This window comes from Scatophagus argus, chromosome 2, assembly GCF_020382885.2.
Source record: "Scatophagus argus isolate fScaArg1 chromosome 2, fScaArg1.pri, whole genome shotgun sequence".
NCBI lineage: Eukaryota > Metazoa > Chordata > Actinopteri > Scatophagidae > Scatophagus > Scatophagus argus.
Genome location: NC_058494.1, coordinates 5,613,991 through 5,638,744, shown reverse-complemented (window position 1 = coordinate 5,638,744; position 24,754 = coordinate 5,613,991). Strand labels below are relative to the sequence as shown.

The window sequence follows — 24,754 nt, the reverse complement described above, 5'->3', positions numbered from 1 at the left end:
CAAAACCCTACAGCTATCTTAAAACTATTGTGACCAGATTAAAACCAAGTACATTTGTCTGGGTACAAAGACAAGATTTAAGAATAAGTTTCTGAATACGTAGGAAAATGAAAAGTAAATTTTCTATCAAATACATCTATATATCCTGGAATTATGGAAAAAAAATTCTTTCTAAAACAAAAATTTGTTTAAAATAAGTAATAATGAATGAGAAAAATTAACTTCTGCTTCTGCTAGAAATGAGAATGGCATGCTCAGAGAAAGAAATTAATCTCAAATACAAATACATTTCTTTTCACTTCTTTTAAAGTAGTCATATCCAGAGACTCAATGTGGCCAGAACAAAGGAAGCAAAAACAACATAAAGGCAGTGGCCTTTATGGACCCAATCAATATATAAGACCTATAGAGAGATAACAAATGTGATGGTTCTTTAAACATTCTTATGATAAAAAATGGACAGATTCTTAGATTGCCAATATAGACAGTTCTGTTCTTCAGATGAAAAGAGGTGAAAAAGTGAAAAAGAAAAAGAAGAAATTCAGTAGTTTTGTACACGGCAGGTCAAACAGCTTTATAGTTGTGGTATTTATAGTTTCAAGCATTAGTGCCCTTGAGCAAGGCACCTAACCTCCGATTTGCTCCCCGGGCACCTGATAGCGACAGCACCACTGTTCCTGTGTGTTTCACTGCATGTAATTTGCTGGGTGTTGCATGTGTGTGTTCAACCAAGGATGGGTTAAATGCTGAAGACAAATTCAGTGAGTGTATGTAAAAATATATATACTGTCAATAAAACTGATTCTTCTTCTTCTTAAATTATTCAGAATGAGAAATAAAATCTCTCTAACAAAACATGTTAAAACAAATAGCCTGAAACAAACGAATGCTCCAACATAGGAACTATTTGATGAGAAGAAATATCTTGTATATTTAATCTACTAAATATATAATTGGTTAAATATATATATTCTTAATTACATTTAAGTTGTCTGTGACTGACTGGCAACCAGTCCAGGATATACCCCGCCTCTCGCCCATACTCTACAGGATTTCCACCAATTTGTGGACTGTCCCACCAAACTGAACCGGACAATACATCTCCTGTATGCTAACACTAAAGATGCATACACGGCCACCCCCTTCCCCACACCGGGAAAAGCCGATCACAACCTTCTTCAGCCTGAGTACACACCGAAGATTCTGAGGCAGCCCACAACTACCCGCTGCTTCAGGAAGTGGTCTCCTGAGGCAGAGGAGGCCCTGAGGGACTGCTTCGATTCAGATTGGAATGTGCTGATGGAGCCACACGGTGAGGACATCGAGGGGGTCACACACTGTTTTATGGACTACATGAATTTCTGCAGGGACATTGTTCTCCCCATCAGAACTGTGCGCTGCTTCCCAAACAACAAGCCCTGGATTACCAGCGACATCAAGGACATCCTCAATAGGAAAAAGAGGGCATTCAAGGAGGGAAACAGGGAACAGCTGAAGCAGGTACAGATCGAGCTCAAAGTCTGCCTGAAGGAGGCCAAGGAGTCCTACAGTGGCAAGGTGCAACCGAAACTGCAACAGAACAACATGAGGGAGGTCTGGGACGGAATGAAGACCATCACAGGCTGCAAAAAGACCTGCAGCACTGCAGAAGGGGACACAGTGAGAGCGAACCAGTTCAACCAGTTCTTCAACAGGTTTGACTCTCATTCTAATGTCTCCATTACCCCCTCTACCCCCTCAACCCACTCAACACCCAACCACACCCATCCCCATGCAAATGGGTCTGCTTCCCCCTTCATCCACTCAACACACACCCATTCAACACTCAACATTTTATCTCCGTGGTGGGCACAGAGCTGGATGTTGCACCTTGCACCTTACCTTATATTGTTTTGCACAATTAACCTGCACTTTATAACTCAGTATGTTTACACTGTAGCTTTTTAGCCTCTTGTTTTATACACACAGTCAATCTGGTCGACCTGCATTCTCTGCACTCTATTGTACTTTATGTAGCATATGTTAGTTTATTTAGTATGTTTAGTCTATTTTTCCCACTAACAGTTAGGCCTTGTTTGGTTGTTTGTTTGCTTACTTTTGACTAACCTACGCTGCTGTAATGGGCTACTGGATGCTTGAATTTACCTCGGGATAAATAAAGTATCTATCTATCTATCTATCTATCTATCTAGTCCCCCGTGACCCTGATGAATAAGCGGTATAGAAAAGTTGTTTAAGTTGTTTCAGTACACACACCTGCACGCATGCACACAAACACACACACACACACACATTCATACATGCACATACTGGTTACCCACACTGACTGTCGTGACATATTCTAATATAGCGACACTGGGAGAAAGGTGACATAATTTGTCAGAGGTCTGACAAAAAGAAAACATTTCATATGAATCTTTTCGATCTGCCAATTCTACATTTAAGATTAGATTAAGTTTAGGTAAATAAAACTACATGGATAGGAGAGACTGTAATCATGGTTAAAAGAAACCATAGTTGATTGTCAGCAGGAGACATAAGTAAACTCTATGTACAGTATTGTCAGTGTCTGCCACTATCCACATAGGTTGGAGAACATAAGCAACAAGGCTGAAAATTTCTCTTTAACTGAGGCAGCTGCACTCACAAAAGTGAGTGTTGCCCATTTGAAGTGATTCTGCTATTTTGTACATCAAGTCTGTAGTGATGATGGCGGACCCTGTAGAAAATTCGCTCCAGAAAGGAAGCTCTTGCCCCAGGTGTGACATATCCATTGGTGACCCAAACACAGCGGAAGCCCAGGCGTTGGTAGAGCAGGTGGGCAGAAACTGAGTATGCTGTGGTACCCAGGATGACAGAGGAGTATCGTTGAGCAACAGCAAATTCCAGAACCTTTCGTCCCAGTGCCTTGCCGACTCCACACCACCGATAGCGCTGGTCAACAGACATCCGTCGCAACTCGACAGCATCTCCTGACTTATGCTGACCGTCTGCTGCAACGATACCCACCACTTTGCCTTCTACCACTGCTACCCACATGCAGGAGTCTGAGGTGGAGGGCAAGGACACGACATGAACATGAAGAAAAAAAGGAAAATCATTCTGTTTAAAACAAAAAACTCACTTGGTTCCCTTATTTTTTCAGAGTAACTATATGCTTTTCAGTCCTGAGTTCATTAGACCGAGAAAGGACAGCCTGTAGGGCAATGCAGCATGTAAACTAGTTCACAGGCTTAAACAGGTTAGCGATTATCACTGAGTGAGTGTCAATGCTGGAAGGCAGGTTTAAATTGGTTACAGCTCAGCGTTGAGTGTAAGGTCAAACACTCCACTTTTGGAGTGTGTTTGCTTCTTACTCTCACACAGACTTCTGGATGAGACATCAGTGAGCTAACAAGACTTCCAACTTTTATAGTAATAATCAGCAATAGGACAGTAAAAGTTTTTTATGATCCAGAAATTGTATTATTTCCCCCACTTGAATTCATTTTAAAACCTTCAAATTTTGTTTTAATATATTGTTACAATAACAATAGCAAAGAGCAGGATCTAATACAGACAGTTTGTGGTTTTCACTGTAATTAGTTTCTATGTAAATTATCTCTCAGAACTTCAGTCTACATTTTGGGTTCAAACTGTGCTGGAGGTTTGGCTGTGCAAGACTCACTAATGAGAGTTCATGAGAGGGTCCTTCTTATTTATCAGTAAGTTTACTCAGGGAATAAGAGAGGGATCGAGACTAGTAAGTAAGATTTGAAACATTTTACTGTAGTGTTTCCAATCTACATATGCACGACAGTGATTTTTCAGTATCTACTGTGCTTCATATTTAGATGATACAATATATACCTGGTGATTTCATGTAAAAGCCCTCGATGTCTCCCATGTCTGTTCTCATTGCGTGCTCCAGGTAACCATTGATCACATGTCTGCTGCAGAAGTAACGCCCACACAGCACAATTGCAGGGAGGAGTCCTATCACCCACCAACACATGGTGATGATAAAGCATATAACTGCAGAGAACAAATACAGACAGATGTGTGAATGTAACAAAAGTCTATAGTTGTTGTACTTTAAACTTTCGCCATGGCTACAGAATGAAGCTGAGACTTACAAAGTTGTCCCTTGTGCCAGCACAACAAAAACAATGAGGAAGTAATTTCAATATATATATATACATATATATATATATATAATATAAATTGCAATAATACACACACACATAAAAAGACGGATTAATAGCCAGAAAAGAAAATGTGCTTTTTCTGCCTGCAAAAAAGCAAGAAGATGGTCTATGAAAAAGTCTATAAAAACATTTTTATGTCTGTGTCTTAAAAAGTGAATACAGTCTCCAGATCTTCACTTAGTCTCAGTGTTTCTAAGTAGTTTGCAGTTACTATATATGTTCCCTCCCCCCCCCGCCGCCCCCCCCCCCCCCCCCCCCGCCCCCCCCAAAAAAGCTGCAGAGGCAGTGATAGAAACACATGTCCTTTTTGCTGTTCTAACCTGTCATGACAGTATAGAGAAGGAGACTCTCGGGGTGATGTCTCAAACCTCTGAAGGCAGTGTCTGGTACCATCTCCATAAGCCCTTCGTAAAAGATCAGCTGGACCCGTTGATTGTCTGCCGGCTCAAATTTACGCACAAGTATACTCTTCACGTCCTTTGATGTGTTTGACTTGGTCATCCTGTTCTTTTCCTTGTATTTTCCTCCGGAGCTCTGATTGCGAAGTCCTACTCACTAAGACACAGCAAAATGTTCAGTTAATAAGCTCACTAATAACTAGTAAACCAGTAAGAATGTACAGCTTGTCCGGACTGGAGCCTCTCCCAGCTGGCTACGGGTGAGAGGCGGGGTTCACCCCGGACTGGTCGCCAGTCAATCGCAAGGCTGACACACACAGACACAGACACAGACAGCCACGTATGCTCACACCTAGGGGCAATGTAGAGTGGCCAATTAACCTAATGTGCATGTTTTTGGGATTGTGCGAGGAAGCTGGAGAACCCAAAGAAAACATGAGCACCCCGCGCACAAAGGGCCAGACCAGGGCTTAAACCCGGGACCCCTTTTTTGCTGCGCGCAACACCGCACCAGCCCGGCACCACTCTGGAGTCAACGGACCTGAGACACTCCCCCGATGTTGTTGCGTCAGTGCAGCTCAATGTTAGGAGTTAGGAGCAGCTGCGCATTTAGCATCTTGAACTACTTACGTGAATAAAGTACTTGAATTACTCGTTCAGCGAGCGTGTGTATCCCTATACGTTTGACAGACATTAACTGTACTGAGAAACAAACGTGTCATTCCAGTAAATGAGTCACTAAAACCCATGTACAAATAAGGCATGTTGTCACATCCAACACTGTTTGAGCAATAACTTATCAAACAGTATGAGAGATTACAATTTGAAATTTAGTAATTACATTACAGTCCTGAATCCCAGTAATGCTTTGGTGTACTTTGGGGGCCAGCTTGAATGCTTGATGGAGGAGGAACTGAATGTGTAGGGACGCAGATAGACTCTCAGAAAGATGTGTCTTCCATAAACCCATATTATGGAATCATCTGCAGTTTGACTGTGAGGACTGAACTTATGGAGAGCTGTGAGCTGTATTGGTTGAACTCGCTATAGAGAGTTAGTAAATACCTCCAAACTTAAGACTGGCTGCTTGGTGAGTCATACTATCTCGTTTACCACTGTTAGTAAAGAAAATGTAATATGTGAGTGTGGAAAGTTCTGTAAAGGCACTTTTGACTAAGCTAGGCTGAGTAATGGAAAGTAATGTTGCTAAAAACTTGCTGTTAAGTAATTGAATAGTAAAGAAGTCAAAGTGCAGTTCCTTTGCTGATCGATGTTAATGTTACTGTGACAGTTTTTTGCGTTCTATTTTTAAGACATTTTCATCAAAGGTAACAGTGATTTCTTACACAGCTCTGTGGCCCTGCTTTTTCAGCTCCTCCCTGCCGAATCATCCATTGCTAAAATATGTAATATGTAATAAAGTAATGTAATGTAAGTAATGTGCATACACAAAGAATTATACCGTGTCCAACACTGTTCAAAGCAACCTTTATATACAGATTGAAATGAGTTGCACTTGACATTTGGTAAGAATGTCTTCACTATCTCACCTGAAACTGAACATATGGTTCAGGGACATTCTTAGTCCACCACTAAACTGCAAATCGTTAGGATTACACAAGCGACTGAAGGTTTTGAGTGACGAAAGAACATACGCAAACACCAACTGTCTCTCTGTTGGCTCAAGGATAGAGATTGAGCCACAAAAGATGCACTTCATCACTAGCACTACAATGGGATGTTGCTACTGTAATGCAGTCATTTTATAATAATTTCCACAGAATAAAAATAGACTTTGGTGTGATGGCTAAAAGCAAAGGACTGGGAGAAGGCAAAGGCAACTGGTGGGGAATGACTCACTTCTAGTCCAAGAACTCTCAAAGGTCTGTTGAGATCATAAAGAATCAGTGTACATCAGACAAAACCAAGCATGCCAAATATGACATGAGGGTGGGATCTGTTGAATTCTAAATTTAACTGTGATGACGCCTGTTGCTTGTGATGCATGTGAAATGATACTGACAAAAATGCTAGACTGTAGGAAGGCATGAATGAATGGCTAAAACAAGAGCAAGAGACAAAATTGGAAAGACTGTGAAACATTCAATAACAGGAGCACTTTTATGGCTCATTATCTGTAAGTAGTTCAGGATATGATCGTCTAGTACTGTAGCATACCTGACAACACATGGCCCATCAGGGTCCTGTGGGACACAGGAGAGGAACACAGCAGGCCTAATACCAAATAAACGTGCACTACACACTTAATATCTACAATATCCAATACAACATATCCTGCAGTACCACAGAGTGTCCACCATGAGAGGGAGGCAGTGTGTTGACACAGACCTGGCCTAGTACAGAGTCAGCTGATATACAGAATAGGGGAAAGTGACCTGCATTAAATGAAATTACCACCCAAAAATCACACAGTAGATACCTGCTTACAGCCTAGCCCACTAAAGGTAAACTTCAGTGCTACTGCAAGACCCAGACAGCTGGTGAGAAGGGCTCAAGAATACAATGCAAAAAAAAAAAAACAAAAGGTAAAAATAACAGAAAAACAGCAGCAGGCCCTACATCCTTTGCAATACATAAACTCCCATAGTACAGGAATGCGGGAGAAGACAAGAAAAATTCCAGTGCATTACTCCAACTTGTTTGTGGTCACGTAAGGTGCAAATGCTAATTTGCTCCAGTCTCTCTCTGTGCACTCCCCAAAAGTCCAAAACTGGAGTCCAGTTGCCCCAACTTAAGCTTATTATCACAATATGCTTCATAGAAACCAGTTAGCCTTCAAGCAACTGCTCCTCCAGAACGAGTCCAAACCAGCTCAGACTTTCTTTATTCTTTCAGTTTTAAAGCAGCCTCCAAACAAGGTTCCAGTTCATCTGAAAAGAGAGACAGACAATGAACTCTCCTGGTGCAGTCTCCATCTATAGCTGTACACACTATGCTTCCCTTAAGCTCAGGAAGATCAGGTCAGTATATTACAACACATTATGAACATCCGTCTTGCAACATGAAAAGCTCTATACACATCCTGAGGCAGCAGTTCTTGTACAGGTATGGACATTCCTCTCCTACTTCATTCATTCATCAGCAGTCAATACAAGCGTCCCAACTGCTACAATGACATTAGCGCAGTGTGATCTGAAAAATGGAGCTCATTCCATGTCTATCGGCCACTTCAGAAAAAAAGTGTCTGCTTTTAAAGATGATATCACTGCATGTTAATAAACCCTCTCCTTCACAGGTGAACTGAAACGTTACTTGACAATAACTAAATAATAAACCTGGAACAGTTTTTTTAAATAATTTTCACTCAGTAATACAATGATGCAGAAGCACTAAAACAAATACACCCACACACATTCATTCCCTTTTGCAATAAACTGTACATGCTTTTGGCACATACTGCTTCCCACTTAATAACTCTCAGCTCTCTTATGATATGATTAGTATCATCTCCATCACAGTTACTGTTCTCTCATTAGCATTTATGTAAATAAAAATACAATAAAGAGACCATTAAATTTTATAGCTAAGACAGGGAATTTCTCACTTTTAGATTAAAAAGCAAACTATGTTAATTAATTGAAGGACCATAAATAACATTATCAAGTTTATTATTATCTGCTGTGTATCTATTCATACCCACCTTGCATTGTTTCAAGTGCTAACTTGCGCTTTAAGAGATATGCACATTTTTGAATGCATGGCCTAGCTTCATAAGAAAACTATCAATCTTCTCACGTAACTCTCAGCAAAAAAAGTAAATAACAATAAAATTTCATCAGATTCCTTTCAAGCCACAGAATCATGCTGGTCATGCAGCAGAATGCATTTCTGACCATCTTGGAACCCATCGGCCATCATGTGACAACAATGAATTCTCTGGTGAGAATGGCCAATGTCCCACAATTTTCAGTGTAGACAGTGGATATACTACAAAGGATCAAGATTTCTTCTTTGCTCTCTGTTTAGCTAAGTGTTTACAGTCCATTGGCAACTCAAGACACAATAATGGAGTAGGAGTTGAGAAGAAACAATTTTCAAATCAAGGCAAAATTAACAGAAGGACAGAACAGAGAAAAGAAAGAGCAAATCAGTTTTCATCATCACAGACAGCACCATGGAAATGAAAACACAGCACAGTTTGGCTACTGATATTTCAGAACCCGGGTCAGGTGTGTCTAACTGACACAAACCTCGGTCAGACAAAGGATCAATGAGTCAGGCACACTAGATTAACACATTCAACTAAACAGCCATTCTACCTCTGCACTCTCTCTGCTAGAGGATGGAGAGAGGAAGAGAGGATCACAAGGGGGGTGGAACTCCCCTCACATTGCCTACTGGAGAAACCAGAATTTCTTGCCTACCCATTCCTCATTCCTATGCAGATGTAGACATGTCTGTTTATAGAGATTACCCTTTTGACAGGTGAGGTCATTAAGCCTCTCCTCTGATTGGCTGTTTCATCATGGAGCCACAGTATCTCAATCTAAATTTAAACTGACACTCGTGGATTCAGACAGAGTTTTAGTCGTTGCATCATCTTGTAGTCCTTGCCAGAGAAAATATTTTCAGCTTTTCATCTTCTGTGGCATTGATTCCAAGGTCAGATCAACTGACAATTTCTCATCGAGAAGAGTTTCCTGTCTGTGTCTGTGATGTCATTTAAGCCTCTGACTGATTTGCAACACTTTGATCATCCATATCTGGTGATCCCCCAAACACCTTCAGATCATTTTTTCTTGTTTGTTTATCCTAGTGTTGCAGTGGCATGAGTGATAGCTTGTTTTTAACCTAATTTAGCTAGTGACTCAGTAAATTCAAAAGGCACCCACGGCTAAAGCCATTATGTGAGACACATTTTCTTTATGCATCAAAATTCAAACCGTGCAAACTGTGCACTGCCATCTATAAAACCTTCCCACAGAGGATGTAAATACACCATAATTTATATAAACAAAAGTCAGACTAAGCATCCCACACCTTTAAAAGAGAACATTCAACAGCTTCTAAGCAGTTTGTCAAAATTCAAAAATAGGTGCAGTATCCAGCTGGTCCAGACTACTCACAGGGCCTGGTGCATTTGGATATTAACCTATATAGGTTTTGGGGGTTTTTTTGTTTGTTTTTTTTAGCAAGGGACCACACTGCTAAAGCAATACGGAAATGTAGAAAAGAATTATTATGCAAGTGTCTGTCTGAATAAACTGCCAAGCCATATTGTAAAGAAAACCATATCCCTAAGTGAGTCAGAAGGAAGTGAACTTTGTAGTCGTTTTAAGTCAATTATGCTAATTTCTCTGCTTGGACCATAAAGAAAAAGAGAGAACTGGACGAGAGCCAGGAGCACAGCTTCTTCCGAGGAGCAACACTTCTCTCACTTACTCTGCAGGGAAACAACTGTCCTTGTTATGTTTGTTAGCGAGTGCTGCACTGAGTCAAATCCTCGGGTGGCCCAGGCTGTTCAGTTTGTGCTGAGTGGGCAGTACAGTGTGGAGGCCTCTGTGCTGGTCCGTCATTTCCCTGTTCCAACACCATGCCTCTGGTCAAATTCTGTTTGCTGCTGCTTCTTCTGCTTAATGGTGAGCAATCGTCACTCTGAAACTGTCGACAGTGCAAACACAAAGTATTAATCACTGCTGTTTTGGGTTTTTTTATCCCCAGCACAAGCTTAAAGTGACTGCTTTAACCTGGATAGATGTTCACATCCATGGGCAGTGTAAGAGTTCTTGCTCTTTTTATACCAGCCTCAGATCAGAGGGTCGGCCATCTGACCTTTCTGTAACTTTCAACAATCCAACGTTAACATCAACTTTGCACCATTATTGGCAAAGTGTAAACTAGTGAGAAAACTGCCATCTGAGCTGTTAATATGACCAACCGAGTATGACACTAGGAATGACTTTCGAGAGAGACAGTTTGAAAATGTGCCCCATTATCCTCGTATATGAAAGACATTGTGTCTTCCTTATCTCTGTGACAGCCTCCTTTTCACTCCACCTACCTATGTGGCCTTCAACTGGTTGGACAAAATGTTTTATGGACTAACTCTGATAATGGCGCTGCCTTCTAATTATCACTAAGATATATTTTTCGGGATGCTAGTGAATAGTTAGTGATGAAGGATACCCATTTTAACAAGCACAGACTGGATAAGAAGCATCCTGCTCTTGGTTCTATACTTCTGATATTGATCAGATACTTTGAACCGTAGTGTAACAACTCACTGAGCACTGTCTGAGAACTACTTCCCTTTTGAACCCTTCATTTTATCATGCCCATTGTCATTGTAAACTGTGTGAAAAACAGTTACCCGCTGACAACAACTACAAAGTCCTACTGTATAAACGTGCCGTACCGCATTGTTCTTGGATGGCTCATTTTCCCTGTGTAAACTAAGTGTGCACCCATATACCATTCTTCTGATCAAGACTCTGAATGATCCGATCTGATCAGATGATGACACGTCTTTTGACTTTTTTTTTTCTTTTACCAAGGGAAAAACAGTTTCATGTCAAGTCTAACTGAAGCTAAAGCTAAAAAGGCTCAACAGTGTTTCAGCACCACAAAACCACCACCCCTCTTCAACACCATACAGTCGACACCACCTTCTGAAGCAAAGCCACCACTGCAACAAAACATGACCTTCTGTTTGCAGCATCGTTAGTTAACAACATTTTAGCCAACAGCAACCATTTCACAGCAAGTTAAGCTAATTGGCGTTTTGCCAGCATTGAAGACAAAGCGGAAACCAAAAACACAAAAGTGATAATGGCATCAATATAAAAGCGTCATTCATACAGAGTTCTGAGTAAATGCAGCTGGATTTAGAAACATTTCTATCTTGCTCCTTTTCAATGGCAATGGCAGAGTAGATGACACAAAGAATAGTCTATAGCAAATGACAGTAATTCAACACTCACCACAAAACTTAAAGAAAACTTAAAGCAGAAGATGTGGTCAGGCCAGATGTATGTGTATGTGGTGAAAGACATCTCTTATTATTCATGTTCATCTTTCATTCACAAGAACGCCTGAAATGTTATTAGGTCTTGAGATGGGAAATTGGTGGTACAGATTTCCCTGATTATGAAGCCCTGCTCACATTCACACTCCATGCAGGAAATAGATAGATTGGATTTATGAAAATGTCTAAAGCCTGGCAGATCTTTTTTTAAAATAAATACATATAGTGGAAGATAAAAAGAGCTATAATGAAAAAAGGGGGGATTTGAAAAATACAGCGCAGTGAGATATGAATAAATAACCATTGCCAGGAGCCCTGGCTGAGAACTACACAGAATATTTGAGGGTCCAATAAATGCACAGGGAGGCATTAAAAAAAAAAGCTTACAAATGTATAAACTCCATAAGATGTTTGTGATCAAATGGGGTCTGACGATTTCATGAACCTAAATGATTTATAGCACCTCCACGTAGTTTGTAGTTTCCTATTTACAAATCTATGTTCATTCAGTAGAATCCAGAAAAAATGAAGAAACAACTGCACGATTGAAAGATGAGTATAAATGACTGCTGACTGAGGTGACACCTCAGTGACATGGACAGTCATTGGTACAGAACGTACCCGAGGATGACAGAGGAGATAGAGAGAGAGAGAGAGAGAGAGGAGAGAGTGAACAGAGTGAGTAAGGAGGGAGAAGAGACAAAGAGGTGGGCAGATGAATACAAAGTTCCATTCTGTGCTGCAGGATCGACAGAGGAGGGATCAGCAAACAGGTGGAGAGGCTCCACGTGAGCTGTAATAACGTGGACTTCAAGACAGGAAGAAAGAAGGGGGCAGTGATCTGCAGAGGGCCAGCTCCAAAGAATCAGTTTGGTTAGAGCTTGTGATGTAGTTGATCTGTGACAGTTTTAATCAGTGAAGCAAAGAGGGAAACTAGGACACAGAGGAGTGGGAACTGTGGGTAGGAGGACTAATTTATTGGTGCTGTATCATGATAATATGAGTTAGAGAGATCAGACATGCACACCCCCCTTAGTTTCCAGAAATATTTTCTCTGAGCATTTTAGCTTCTGGCAGTTATTAACATTAGTCAAAAGAATTTACTGTGGGACAAACCGCTGCTTCCGCAACATCATAAAATATTCATACATGCAGAGTTAATTTCCAAATTATTGAAGTGAAGTGTCCATGTCATGTCTCATTTGACAAGCAAGATTCTCATCCTGTAATGAAGTATTTTAAAAAGGTAGTGACAGGTTATGGTTATTTTTTTTCCCCACTCTAACTTAGATTACCAGGAATATTTAATGTTGTAAAGAAACACTTTGAACTCAAGATTTCAGGAGTTTTAAAGCTTTCATAGCTTATCGTTCTGTGTTAAGGAGATATGCTGTACCATGGAGGGCTAGTGAAAGCCCTGCAGCCGCACAGCAGGCTATGCTGATTATCATGTGCTAGCACGTCATCAAGTATTGCAACCAGGCATCGGAGCTAGATACCACGGTGGGGCCGCAACCACTGTGACTGGTCAGCTTGTGTGAAGTGAACACATCATGAAGCAAGTTCAGAAAAAGCTGATTTCTCCTGCAGACACTCTGCTCATCGCTCTGTATCGCAGTGAATGAAACAACATGAATACACCAGCTGCAGGGTCTAGTCTTAAATTCAATAATAAAATGGAACTGACCAGGTGATTTTACTCTTTGTTGGTATGCTCAAGTGCCTCTATATTTCATCTGTAGTGAGAAAGTGGAAAAATAATGAAGTCAAGACTGTTATAGAGACAAAAAGGGAACTGTTTAACGTTTCATTCACAGTAGAATTTTACATGAATAGGTGTGTGGACAATGTTTGTTTGTAAGTGAGAAGACAGAGCAATGCAACTTATTTCTTTACCTTTCACTTGTTTCAGTCTGTTTGTTATCAAGTCTTAAGGAAGAGTCTCGTTCTCATTTTCACAAGAGCTGTGTTGTTGCAGGAAGACACCTCTAGAAACCTGAAATGGACAGAAGAGTACCAGGAGGACTTTGTTACATAGGAGTGGATGATAATGTAGCTGATTCCCACAGTGTGGGTGAATCTGATGGCTGCCTGTATTTATTTGAGTCTTGAAGAACAAGACTTCTCCTTGGACAAGGCTTGGCAACAAATGTGAAATGTAAAAACATGAGTTGTATTCCTTTGTCTTTTCACTATGGCACTTCTCCTGTTGACTGCAAAAACAAGCACATACTCTGAATGAGTTATACATAGCACAAAACAGCATGATTTTTTCACTTTACACTCACTGCTCTAAGACTAAAGAAGAGATGGGGCAAAGAGAGAATAAGGCAAGATTAGTCTACTCATCAGGCCTATGGTTTAAAAGAAAAATTATATATATATTATATTACTCTATGTATTTTACTATTGTGATTGTGAGGTGTGTGGATACTAGAAATGTTGGTTATGTACAAGACTGATAAGTACATATTGAAATGTGCAGACATCGCTATTACTACATACCTACACACCTACAATATTAAAAAGTAAAAAAAAAAGAAGAAAAAATGACTCCACTTCCACTTTCTGAAGAACTACCCACTAATGATTCTTGGCACAAATGATTCTTCAGACTCAGTATGGTCACTTCCCAAATAAAAGAGGGAAGATAGACAAAATTCCATCAAGTTTTCTTTTCAAAGCATCTAATTTGTTTATTTGTTATATTCTCAGAAGCTCTCAGAAACGTTGCTTTGAAATGGTTTGCAATTTGCTTATGCAGACTTGTGACTTGATGTGGTCAGGTCCAAAAAGTCTTAAGAACAGATCTGATGTGCACAATACAATGTGCGTAAAATATGCCATTTCCTGGGCGATTGCACATGCAGTCAGACCTATAGGAGCTGACTGTAACCATGACACACTCATGACATGAGTTCAGTGACAATGAGTTCTGCATGGGGTGAAAATGAAAGTGGGTAGAAGAGTTCAGCGAGGTGTGAGGAGAGTTTCACATTAATGAATGAAGAAAAGGGAGAACAGGTGAGACCAACTATAACAACTACATTCTTGTCTTGACCCACACTGACAACTAAGTGTTTTGTTGTCTCCTTTTTCTTTACACTCCTTCCTACACTTCAGTTTGTCTTTGTTCCCCTTTTGGGTCCTGCTCATCTCAGCATTTATTTCCTCCTCTTTCTTCCTCTTTTACTCTTCATCCCATCGCTGTTGCTCTCTCTCCCCCTCCTCCTATTCACTCTTTATCATCTCACTTTAAATGACAACCTGCCAGATGATGTCAGAATCCGTCTGAGACATCTGCATGCTAGTGTCTCCATCTGTTTGCTGAGTGTTTGCGCTGGTTTGCATATGTGTATGTCTGGTCCACTCAGCCTTCTGTGTAGACTGTTTTTATTGCTTGCATCAATATTACTGTGAAAGGGTAGAATTTTGCACAAATATAATTAGAGGGGGAACAGGATCATAGGAGAGTTCATGACGCACTCATCTTGCCAAACACACTAAAATTCGCACTGAAATGCAAATGCATATGACTTGGAAAACATGAAGATATTTTGGGGCTTCTTGGTTGAGAAAGTGTGGTAAGTCCACGCTGCTTATGCACGTAAGAGTATATCTTTTATTTGCATGTCTGTAGGTGTTCGCGTGTGCAGGCCTGCATGTGCGTGGTTCTGACTCGTGTGATGCGAGAAGGAACGTCTGTCTCCCAGTGGGCCTCTATCAAGGCATACCAGCAACACTAAGCGCTGCCAATGAGGGTGAATTTGCACGTGTGTGTGCACACACTTAAGCCTTCCAAATGTTCTCGCCTGCAAAGAGATCCAAGTACATGACTCAAACATCACACCTCTTCTGTTGCTATCTTTCTGTCTCTCTCTCTTTCACACAAATTCTCATTTTCATCTCATTCTGTCAACAGCGAACTCTGTTTTTCACCCCGTATTGGCGTCAGTCACTTTTCACCTTTTTCTGTCTTTTTGCTGCACACAGACACAAAGCAGTCTGTGCTTAGCATTGACTTGCACAGGAAATCTCTTCTATCCTGTCTGACATAACCATGTGTATCTGTCATAAGTGACACAACTGCACAACACGATACAGCCTCAGACATCACACAACATCACGAGCTTCATTAAGATACTATTTATTCTTTGGATTTGCATTCTATTGCACAGATGTCCTTTTAATGCAAACACAACTCTAAGCCCACCTATAGAAAATATATTACACCAACAATGAGAGCAGTGCTACACGGTTGTACACCAGATCAAAGTCTTTCCTTCAAGCTGGCTTGCTGCAGCAGCTGACTTCTGCTCTCATTTCTTTGATATGGAAAATATTTAGTTTACATGCTGAGAAGAAGATAAAAGGACAAAAATGTATGTTTTTTTAAAAAGAAGGGAAATTGCAAAAGAATAATGTAAATAATTCAGGGGGGACAACATGAGTAAAAAGAAATTTGCATTTGCACTGACAGAATTTTATTCACACCTCCAAATTAGTTATAGATAGATAGATAGATCTATAGATAGATAGATAGATAGATAGATAGATAGATAGATAGATAGATAGATAGATAGATAGATAGATAGATAGATAGATAGATAGATAGAGGACATGACATCATGGACACTTAGGAAAAGTAGGGGATGTGTGAAAGCTGTGCAGTGACAAAAAGTTGAAGTGATATCAGCTTTGTTATACAAAAGCTAGAGAGGTTGCATACGTTCATCTCCTGAACATATAAAAGGGTGAACTATGTGCAACTTGCGTAAGTACATGAGAAAGTGAGAAATTGTTCGCATGTTTGAGAATATGTGTGTGAGAAAGGGAAAGAAAGTGAGAGGGATGGGGGCACAGTAGGTGGAGGCAAGTTGTGACAAAGTAGTGACGCACATGAAAAAGCTCTCAGCAAACACCAGCCCACCCCATCTCAGATTTGCTTCCTCTCTTCTCATGAATAAACTGGGAATCATTAATATTCATCCAGTCAACATAATGTTTCTTACACAGAGATGTTCACGTCCCACCTCTGACTATCTCTAGTGGTTGAGTGACACAGACGGCATCCAATCAAACCCACTCTGTATATATGTTCTCTACGAAGAAGGTGCGTCATGGAATTTTTCAGCCACACAAAAGCTTGGAGACCAATGGGGATGTGAAGGATGCTTGTTTCGTCCTTAAATAGGCATGACAAGCTGTGATTCCACCAAGCGAGCTACACTGTGTGATCTGTTTGTGTGTGCGTGTGTGTGTGTTTGCAGTGTTAGTCCGTGACTTTTGTATGTGACAGCTTGTTTTCTCAGAATGAAGTCTGGTACAAACATACTGTTGAACAAATTTTCACATAAGTGATTATTTGATTTTGTGGTTGTATAAAAAATGTTTCTTTTGATAGGTGATATATGCCTTCCCTGCCAAAGTGTGCATCTTCCCTTGCCTACAAAATAATTGTTAATGTATTTTTACCTCAGTCCTGCCACTGACTAGTACCTGAGGACTGAGGTAACTAGTCCAGGTTGTAGCCTGCCTCTCGCCCATAGTCAGCTGGGATAGGCTTTATTCTCTACATATGTTACATCATCTATATACATTTATATATTTTTTTCCTTATCCCAAGCCTTTCAGGCACTTTTTGTTTTATGCGGCAGGATTTTGAGATTTCCACTCCTCAGGTCACTGAAAAGTCACATTTGAAAAATTCATTAGTATTGTGTGTTATCAAAACCTAATATCCTGGTCTTGCCAGATAATCCAGCCTCACTATGAGCTCTTGTCATTGGAACTGCTTTCGACTAAATAAATAGACCCTCTGAAAGATTGTCCATAGTGATGTTCATGGATTATCTAAAGTAACCTGGATATTGTTTCTGGAATTATAATTTGCTGCAAACGCCTGAAAAATTAATGACTTTCCAACCAGCCTCAGTTGTACTTTTTGTTTAGTAACATTTGCAGCTGACATAAGCAAAGACGGTGAATATAATAAAGATTATCTGCTAAGCATCAATATGTGAGGATTTTCATTGTGAGCATGTAAGCATATTGATGTTAGCATGTAGCTCAAGGTGTTGTGCCAAAATGCAGCATCACAGAGCCGCTTGCATAGATGCCATTAAACAGCAAAAATCTCAGAGGTTGACATAAGCAGAAGTTACAGAATTTATAATTCCCTCTCTCAATTACAGTCATTGGGTAAGGTGTCTGTCTAGAGCCCAAAGGAGTCTTTGCAGGTTACTTAGCATGTATTTACTCTTGGTGTATGCTCTGATGATGGTCGGATAGACCAAAAGCTGTCCGACTGTCATACAAAATACAGTAAAGGGAAACACTACATAGATCTAAGTGTGCATAAATCTCTGCTTTTAGTTGGGAAGGTTACTTTTGAAGTGTAATAGGTTACAGATAGCTATCCTATTGAAAATGTAACAAGGAATGTAACAATTTTAATTATATCATCAAAGTGATGCAACTTATTGATGATTGATGGTGATGCAACAGATGTTTTAAACTGGGCAAAGTTTATTAAAGCATAAATAGCCTACTGGATGGGCACTAAGGGAAAAAAAGCTGGAGTACATCTTGAAAACATAAATATGAGTCAAATAAACCATTGATGATGATAGACGATGCCAGTTCAAACAAGAGAACCAATCAAAAACACCGCTCAAAATTTGAGCACGTACTGGATGTAGAGGCAGCTCCTGTTGGTGCTTTAAATGGTGCTCAAAATGTCTCAATGTATATGTATGGAAAAACAAGGCAAAATGATGCACAGCAGCAAAATGAATGTTATGCTCTACACATAAGCCCTTTTAACAAAAAAAAAAAAAACATATGTGTGGATGTAACCCTTTGGTACTTGCTAATATTTTAACTTTAATAAATTTAATTACGTATTTTTTGGCAGAAATTGTAACAGACTCTTTGGCTTTGTCTCTTGTCTGTTCTTGCGCTGTAGTTCAAGGAGACAGAAACAGAATTTGGTTTCTTTGTGGAAAACACACACTTGATTTGTCTAAGGCAGACTGCTGAAACCTCAAAGAGCAGCCATTAATATGCATATGCACATGAGAACTCTGTATTTTAAAACGTAAACTTGACCTTTAATAGAAGCTTAATGGTCACACATCACTGTGAAATAGCAGTACATCAAGTTCCTCTTTTACTTTTAGGTAGGTGTTTGTCGCTGCATCAGATTATTTTTAATAATCTCTAGAGGTGATGCTCAACAGTAATAATTATTATAAGTACTGTTGTTATTTGTCTTAAGTCTTCTTGGTTATATGCTGTCAGCACATTACAGGAGTAAGTGTCATTCAAGCGTTATATAGTACATAGTTGGATCACTGTGCTTGAAATGTTGTGAAATAGTAATAGCGTTTACACTGCCGTGCTCTGATTTCATCTCCGCGCTTCCTATTCTTTCTAAGGTGAATAGTTGCGCAACTGAGAAAGCTAAATAGCCGCCTGGAGGACTTGCACATTGGCAACTCTGTTTGTGTCTCCAAGTGTGTGTGTGTGTGTGTGTGTGTGTGTGTGTGTGTGTGTGTGTGTGCACTTTGATTGCTTTGGGTGTTTGACAGTCACCAAGATGAAACACCCACACAAAAACAATGTGTTAAAGTATGAATTTATTCTCTCTTTATGCTGCATCTTTCAACATCTTTTACAGTAAAAATAAATAACAAATAAGCCAATCTGTCATATAGAATTGTTGTTTCTTTCTCAGATACAAAACATAGAACATGCACACAGACAAACTGAACAAGGAAAATGGTATAACTGGCACTTTGGTCATCTGACAGTGACCTCACAGTCATGGTCACTGAAGAGCACCCGGGCTCAGTTTGACCTCCTCCACCAGACTCAGCAAGAGACTACAGCATGAAAACACTGGAATATTTCCACAAAACATTCTTAATCAAGAGCATCGCTAACAAAAAAGCTCAAAGAAGCAGTCTATTTTCTGTGACTGTCAAAACCAGATAGAGAAAAAAAGATTGCATGAGGTTGTTACTGTTGAAGCAAGGCTAACTGGCTTTGTGAGTGGATCTGTGTGTGCGTGTGCGTGTGTGTGTGTGTGCATGTGTGTGTATACCTCGCCAACATTACCTCCTACTCTTTCACTCCTACTACATCTCGGCCTTGCCCTCATCCCCTCTACTGGAGCTAGGGAACCTCTCCTTCCTTCTTTCCTCTGCCCTTGAGAGATGGAGAGCGCTTTGGGAAAACGATGGGCAAATTAAAAGAAGGAAGAAAGCGACTTGCTATACATCAGCACACCTACAGCTTCTCGCTTGCTTTGTAATGGGAGGGATGGATAAACATGGCTGAAGGAGAACGAGTGGATGCCTATATTTGGTAACTTCCTCCTTCTCCCTTTTTTCGCACGTACTTCCGCTGCTCGCTCAGAACATTTCTTTTTCATCTTTTTGCAGTCTCATCATTAACAAATCCCCAAAGCCCTGTGTTGTAGGTTGGACTTTAACGCTATCACACCACAACGTTTCCATCAGTCTGTCGGCACGTCTATGTGTCAGTCTTAATTTATCTCCACCTCTGACAGTCATCAGATTCTATTACTGCTCTCTTGGTGTATTTGCAAATTGGCCAGTTGGCAAATTCACACTTCGTCCATCCATCTGGCATCTCCCACCAGTGAGTCAATGAAGTGACAAACCTACTGACGTATCTGCCTTTTGCAGCAGTGCCAGCATGTGAATCCATTCATCCTCATTTTTACACACACACACACACACACACACACTCAAGTGCCCATCACAATGAGAGATATTCTGATCAGCCTCTATCTATGACATCAGGTCCATGTGGTCAGTCTTTTTAGTCCACTGTAGTCAGATTTTTGTCACAGTTTAGTAAGTGGCACCCTGGTGCTTGTTGGCATTTGTTATTTGCATTTTCCTTCAGCACAAAACAACCTTGTAGTGCATCTCTAATCCCTTTCTTTCAAATAAATTCAGCAAATATTGCACCAAAGAAAAGAATGAATCAGGAAATATTCAGTTTGTCTTTTTATCAAGATCTTCATCTGCATCCAAGTCAACAATCTTTACACAATATATCAATATGTCACAGAAAGACATCCAAAAACCAAAATCTCTGGCTCCCTGACAAGAAGCATTCTGTCCCTGTGGTTGTTTCAAACAACACCATATATACAGAGAGTGATGGACAAGCTGGATGGATAGAACTAATGATGAGTATGATTATTACTGTTCTCCTGCATGTTGCTGCTTCTACTGCCAGCACTGTCTCGCACAGGGTCTCGCTGTCTTCTCCCTGCATCTTTTCTTATTGCTGCATTAACACCGCTGCCCTCCTCCCTCCTTTTTCCTCTTCTTCTTTCTAATTCTGTCTTTAAAAATCCTCTCCCCTCCTCTCTCTGTGATTTTTCTTGTCACCCTTCCTTCTTGGTTGACGTCCCTGTGTCCCCCTCTTTCTTTTCCCTCCCACCCAGCTTCTCTCTGCCTCGCTGTGCATTGTGCTCTGTCCTGTAGAAGCACTCGTCTTCAAAGTATTTCCTGGATTGAGATGAAGTTGATTGTGCTGGACCACAGATATCAGTTTAAACACTCACAAAAATACATTTCTATTTACATGACACTTTAAGTGGTTACAGTATTGTCATTACTGTGTACTGATTCTAACAGTAGTAGTAGTATTTGTAGCAGCCAGTTAATTGGATGCACTAATAGCACTAGTAGTTTTAACTAAGTTGAGGTGACAAAATTGACAACATCATTCACAACTGCTATCAAATTGCTCGGATATTAGTGATGGACTCAGCCCTCGTAGCCCTGATTGCAGGGAATCATGACATCATACAGGTGAGACACAGAAAGCCACACCTGTAGAGTATTATAGATATGATCTTAGCTGAAGAACTCTTAGCAGCCCTGAAAAGTGTTAAGCCCTGTAGGTGGTAGATTCAGAATCTAACCGTCCCCCTATCTCCCTCGCTGTGCCTTGACAGCAAAGCGGGCAAAGGGGGTATAGAAAGTCTAACAGGGATCCTCACAGCCTTTAAAACAGGCTGAAAGGGAAAGGGGTGTGGCACTAAGAGTCATATTCAGCCGAATAGCAGATGGAGGCAGAGGCTGAAAACAGAAAGGGCTAGTAGTGACAGGAGGGAGGGTGAGGATGAAGAAGGAGAGGAGGAGGATGGAGGCAGGTCAAACTCAGGTGGACATTCAAGCTCGAAGCATCGCAGGGTGACACCTGAGTCCTCGTTGCCGTAGTTTGCCCAATACTCTTCTGGGTCGAGTTTGGGCAGTGCAAGCTCTTCCTCCCCCAACTCATACTTGACTACTGAGGTGGTTGTGGATGGGCCTTTCCCATACAAGCCAGCCTTCACAGTCTCTGAGGCTTTTTCGAAGATACCTTTGGTGGACGACTGGGGCTTGTTCTTGTGGAACCACCAGCGGGTTTTGGTGCTGAAGGTGGTGGTGGTGGAGCCGGCGATGGAGCCTGGATCGGGCAGGGGGCAGAGGGCGAAGTCCATCTCACGAAGGAAGCGGAGGTCCTGGCCGCGGCGAGTGGAAGGGGAGGCACAGATGACCTCAGATGAAGAGACACGGGCCTCACGGAACCACTCCCACAGGGCACGGGCCTCGCAGCCGCAGGACCATGGGTTGGCATTGAGGCGAAGGAACTCAATGCCCTGTGTGTCCCTCAGGGTCTGGCTGGGCAGCTCAGCCAGGGAGTTATTGAAGAGGAAGAGCATGGTGAGGCGGCCGAGGTCACGGAAGGCGCGGCGGTTCACCTGCCTGATGCGATTGTCGTGGAGGAGAAGGCGGTCAAGGTTGACCAGGCCACGGAACACGTTCTCTGAGAGGGTGCGGATACGGTTGCCATGCAGGAAAAGCTGGCTCAGGTTGATGAGGTCAGAAAAGATGTCATCCTGCAGGAAGTGAAGATTATTCTCCTGTGGAAGAAAAGAAAAGAAGGGATTGAGCATGAAAAGAACACAGACACACTAGAATTCATAATATTTGTAAGTGGACATTTTTGGTGCTTTGTGTATGTACATGTGTGGGTGGCTGCCTGTGTGCTTTTTACTGGGTGTCAGAGCTATGTGCTTGTATTTGTATTTCTCCCCCTACCTGCAAATAGAGGAACTGCAGGCTGTAAAGCTTGTGGAAGATGTCATGGGGCAGGGCAGTGAGCCGGCAGCGGTGCATGTGGAGGCTCTGGAGCTTCTCTAAGCCACGGAAGGCTCCCCCCTCCAGCCTGTGGAGGTTGGGGTTGTCTCCCAGGTCCAACTCCTCCAAGTCCCTCAGCTCACTGAAGGCTCCTGCCTCAATCCACGTAATGTTGTTGGAGAACAGCCACAGAACCTGATGCAAGAAAACACATAAATTAAACTGTGATTATCTGAAAAATATATATTAAAAAACAAATACAACTATATATTCTATGCTTTGAACTTAAGAAATAGCTTCATCAAGCATCCCATTCGCTTATTGCAAATGCAATGTTGCACATTCCTTACCTGAGTTCCGAAGCCAAAAGAGCCAACTCTAAGCTCCGTGATCCGGTTGTTCTGAAGGAACACGCGCTGCGACTCATAGGGCACTCCGACCGGGACGGCGGTGAAGTTCTGCGCCTGGCAGCTCACAGTCATTGGAGTCGGGTAGCACACGCACAGATGCGGGCATGCCGATGCCGGGCTTGGCTTGCCGAGAACCAGCCACACCACCAGCCAGAGAGAGAGACCGCCTGGAAGAGAGCGGGGAGAGAGGGAGGTGAGCTAAGCTGTCCGAGGTGCTGAAATCATCCGCCGCGACACACTGAGTACAGAGTATACTTGAATTGCATACTAAATGCACTTTTATTTTGCTCTTATTGCATGCGTGCACTGGCGTTTTAGCTGCAGTTATATCTAGAATAGCAGGATGAACAACCCACAGCTACAATAATGAAGTTTGCGCCTCAGCTCTACGCATGCACAGACCATTACGCACAACATGAGCACAAAATTGTTCAACCAAAAGCAACTATTTCTTAGAGTTAATAAAAAGTCCTTATTACGGTCTACTTCATCCTTCAGTTTTATTGTTCTAAGTCATAAAATAAGTACTTTTCTGACAGAACGTCTGAGTTTCCTTTCCACGTTGTATCATCCATTCAGTTTTGTATCCATAATCGACGTTAGGTTGAAAATGTATCAAAGTACCATTCTTAGATTAAAAACGTAGAAACTATTGAACAACTAATGAAAAGCAGCATTAGGTCTACGTTTGTAGCGTCCGTGAGGTTTCCAGAAAAAAGCAACTAGACAGAGAGGAACTTACTTTTGCAGTTGCGCATGATGGAGCATCGTCGGCTCCGAGAAATCGTAGAGGTTTCCATCCTGAACCAAAGCCCAAAGCGAGTTAGCCTAAGAGGGCGAAGTAAAGCCTGCTATCTCCGCTGATGCCCTGGTTCCCGAGTCGGAGCGACTGAGAGTGTGCCGGTTGATGGCTACCAGTGTCCCATATATACTCGAGCATCCCGTTATTGCCTACGGCAGTGGGCACCGTGGAATCTCCTACGTCACCAATCCCGGGTCATGAATGAGTGAGGGCGGCAAGAACGGAGAGGGGAGGGGCCGACCGTAGGGGATTCTCTTGGAGAGTTTGTACGCGCGTAAAGACTGGCTGTAGACGTGCGCTCAGACTCTGAGAAGAGGAGGAGACTTTCTCGACGCACATAGGAACAAGAGGGAGGGAGGCCGAGAGAGGGAAAGTAGAAACAGTGAAGGGAGGGGGTGGAGGGTGGGGAGGGTGAGCAAGGCACGATGCCCGGTAATAATGACTGGGCTCTGTGGAGGAGCGGAGGAGAAGAGCGCACAGTTCGTTTCCTGGCTGGCTCTCTCAAAGACAGTTATGGTCTGTTTCCGGCTCTCAGCAGCCAGACAGAAAGATACAGAAAAAGGCTGATGGTTCTGTGTTAGGGAAAGAGAATGCCCCCGAATTATGATTCAGCTCCAAGAGGGACTTTGGTGCCAGAAGAGAGTCACTCAAAACAACCGTGACTGAGTAGTATTTGTTGTGGAGGTTAACTACGACATGCTCCAGTCATGTTGTTTGTACTTTAATTATAGCTGATGATGTAGATATGAACTGGATTGAAATGGCTAAACAAGGCAACGGTGGTCAGATAGAAGAGAGGGG

General features: G+C 41.6%; 2 protein-coding genes across 3 annotated transcripts; both read right to left on the bottom strand.

Moving 5' to 3' along the window:
* Positions 1-2,370: 2,370 nt before the first annotated feature.
* On the bottom strand, positions 2,371-4,826 carry LOC124066831 (N-acetylaspartate synthetase-like). Of its 2 annotated transcripts, none has more exons than XM_046403624.1 (3): positions 4,556-4,826; positions 3,850-4,014; positions 2,371-3,047 (listed from the first exon to the last, which is right to left on the bottom strand). In XM_046403624.1, exons 1-3 carry the CDS (start codon positions 4,686-4,688, stop codon positions 2,644-2,646), a joined length of 702 nt encoding a protein of 233 aa, XP_046259580.1. In that variant the 5' UTR covers positions 4,689-4,826; the 3' UTR covers positions 2,371-2,643. The 2 variants fall into 2 exon arrangements, with proteins under 2 accessions (XP_046259580.1, XP_046259571.1); XM_046403615.1 differs by having other exon boundaries at positions 4,508-4,825.
* A 14,385-nt stretch (positions 4,827-19,211) lies between these two features.
* Positions 19,212-24,243, bottom strand: rtn4rl2a (reticulon 4 receptor-like 2 a). Its single transcript, XM_046403601.1, has 4 exons — positions 23,894-24,243; positions 23,092-23,318; positions 22,703-22,936; positions 19,212-22,524 (listed from the first exon to the last, which is right to left on the bottom strand). The coding sequence occupies exons 1-4, from the start codon at positions 23,949-23,951 to the stop codon at positions 21,670-21,672; spliced, it is 1,374 nt and encodes a 457-aa protein (XP_046259557.1). The 5' UTR covers positions 23,952-24,243; the 3' UTR covers positions 19,212-21,669.
* Positions 24,244-24,754: the final 511 nt, after the last annotated feature.

Excerpts from the sequence above, each read along its gene's own strand:
- LOC124066831 (XM_046403615.1), bottom strand. The coding sequence starts at position 4,688 with ATGACCAAGTCAAACACATCAAAGGACGTGAAGAGTATACTTGTGCGT. Across the intron at positions 4,015-4,507 it reads TCTCTATACTGTCATGACAG|TTATATGCTTTATCATCACC; the intron begins GTTAGAACAGCA and ends TGTTCTCTGCAG. Across the intron at positions 3,048-3,849 it reads CTTTTACATGAAATCACCAG|ACTCCTGCATGTGGGTAGCA; the intron begins GTATATATTGTA and ends CCTCCACCTCAG.
- rtn4rl2a (XM_046403601.1), bottom strand. The coding sequence starts at position 23,951 with ATGGAAACCTCTACGATTTCTCGGAGCCGACGATGCTCCATCATGCGC. Across the intron at positions 23,319-23,893 it reads CATCATGCGCAACTGCAAAA|GCGGTCTCTCTCTCTGGCTG; the intron begins GTAAGTTCCTCT and ends GCTCTCTTCCAG. Across the intron at positions 22,525-22,702 it reads TGCAGTTCCTCTATTTGCAG|GAGAATAATCTTCACTTCCT; the intron begins GTAGGGGGAGAA and ends TTTCTTCCACAG.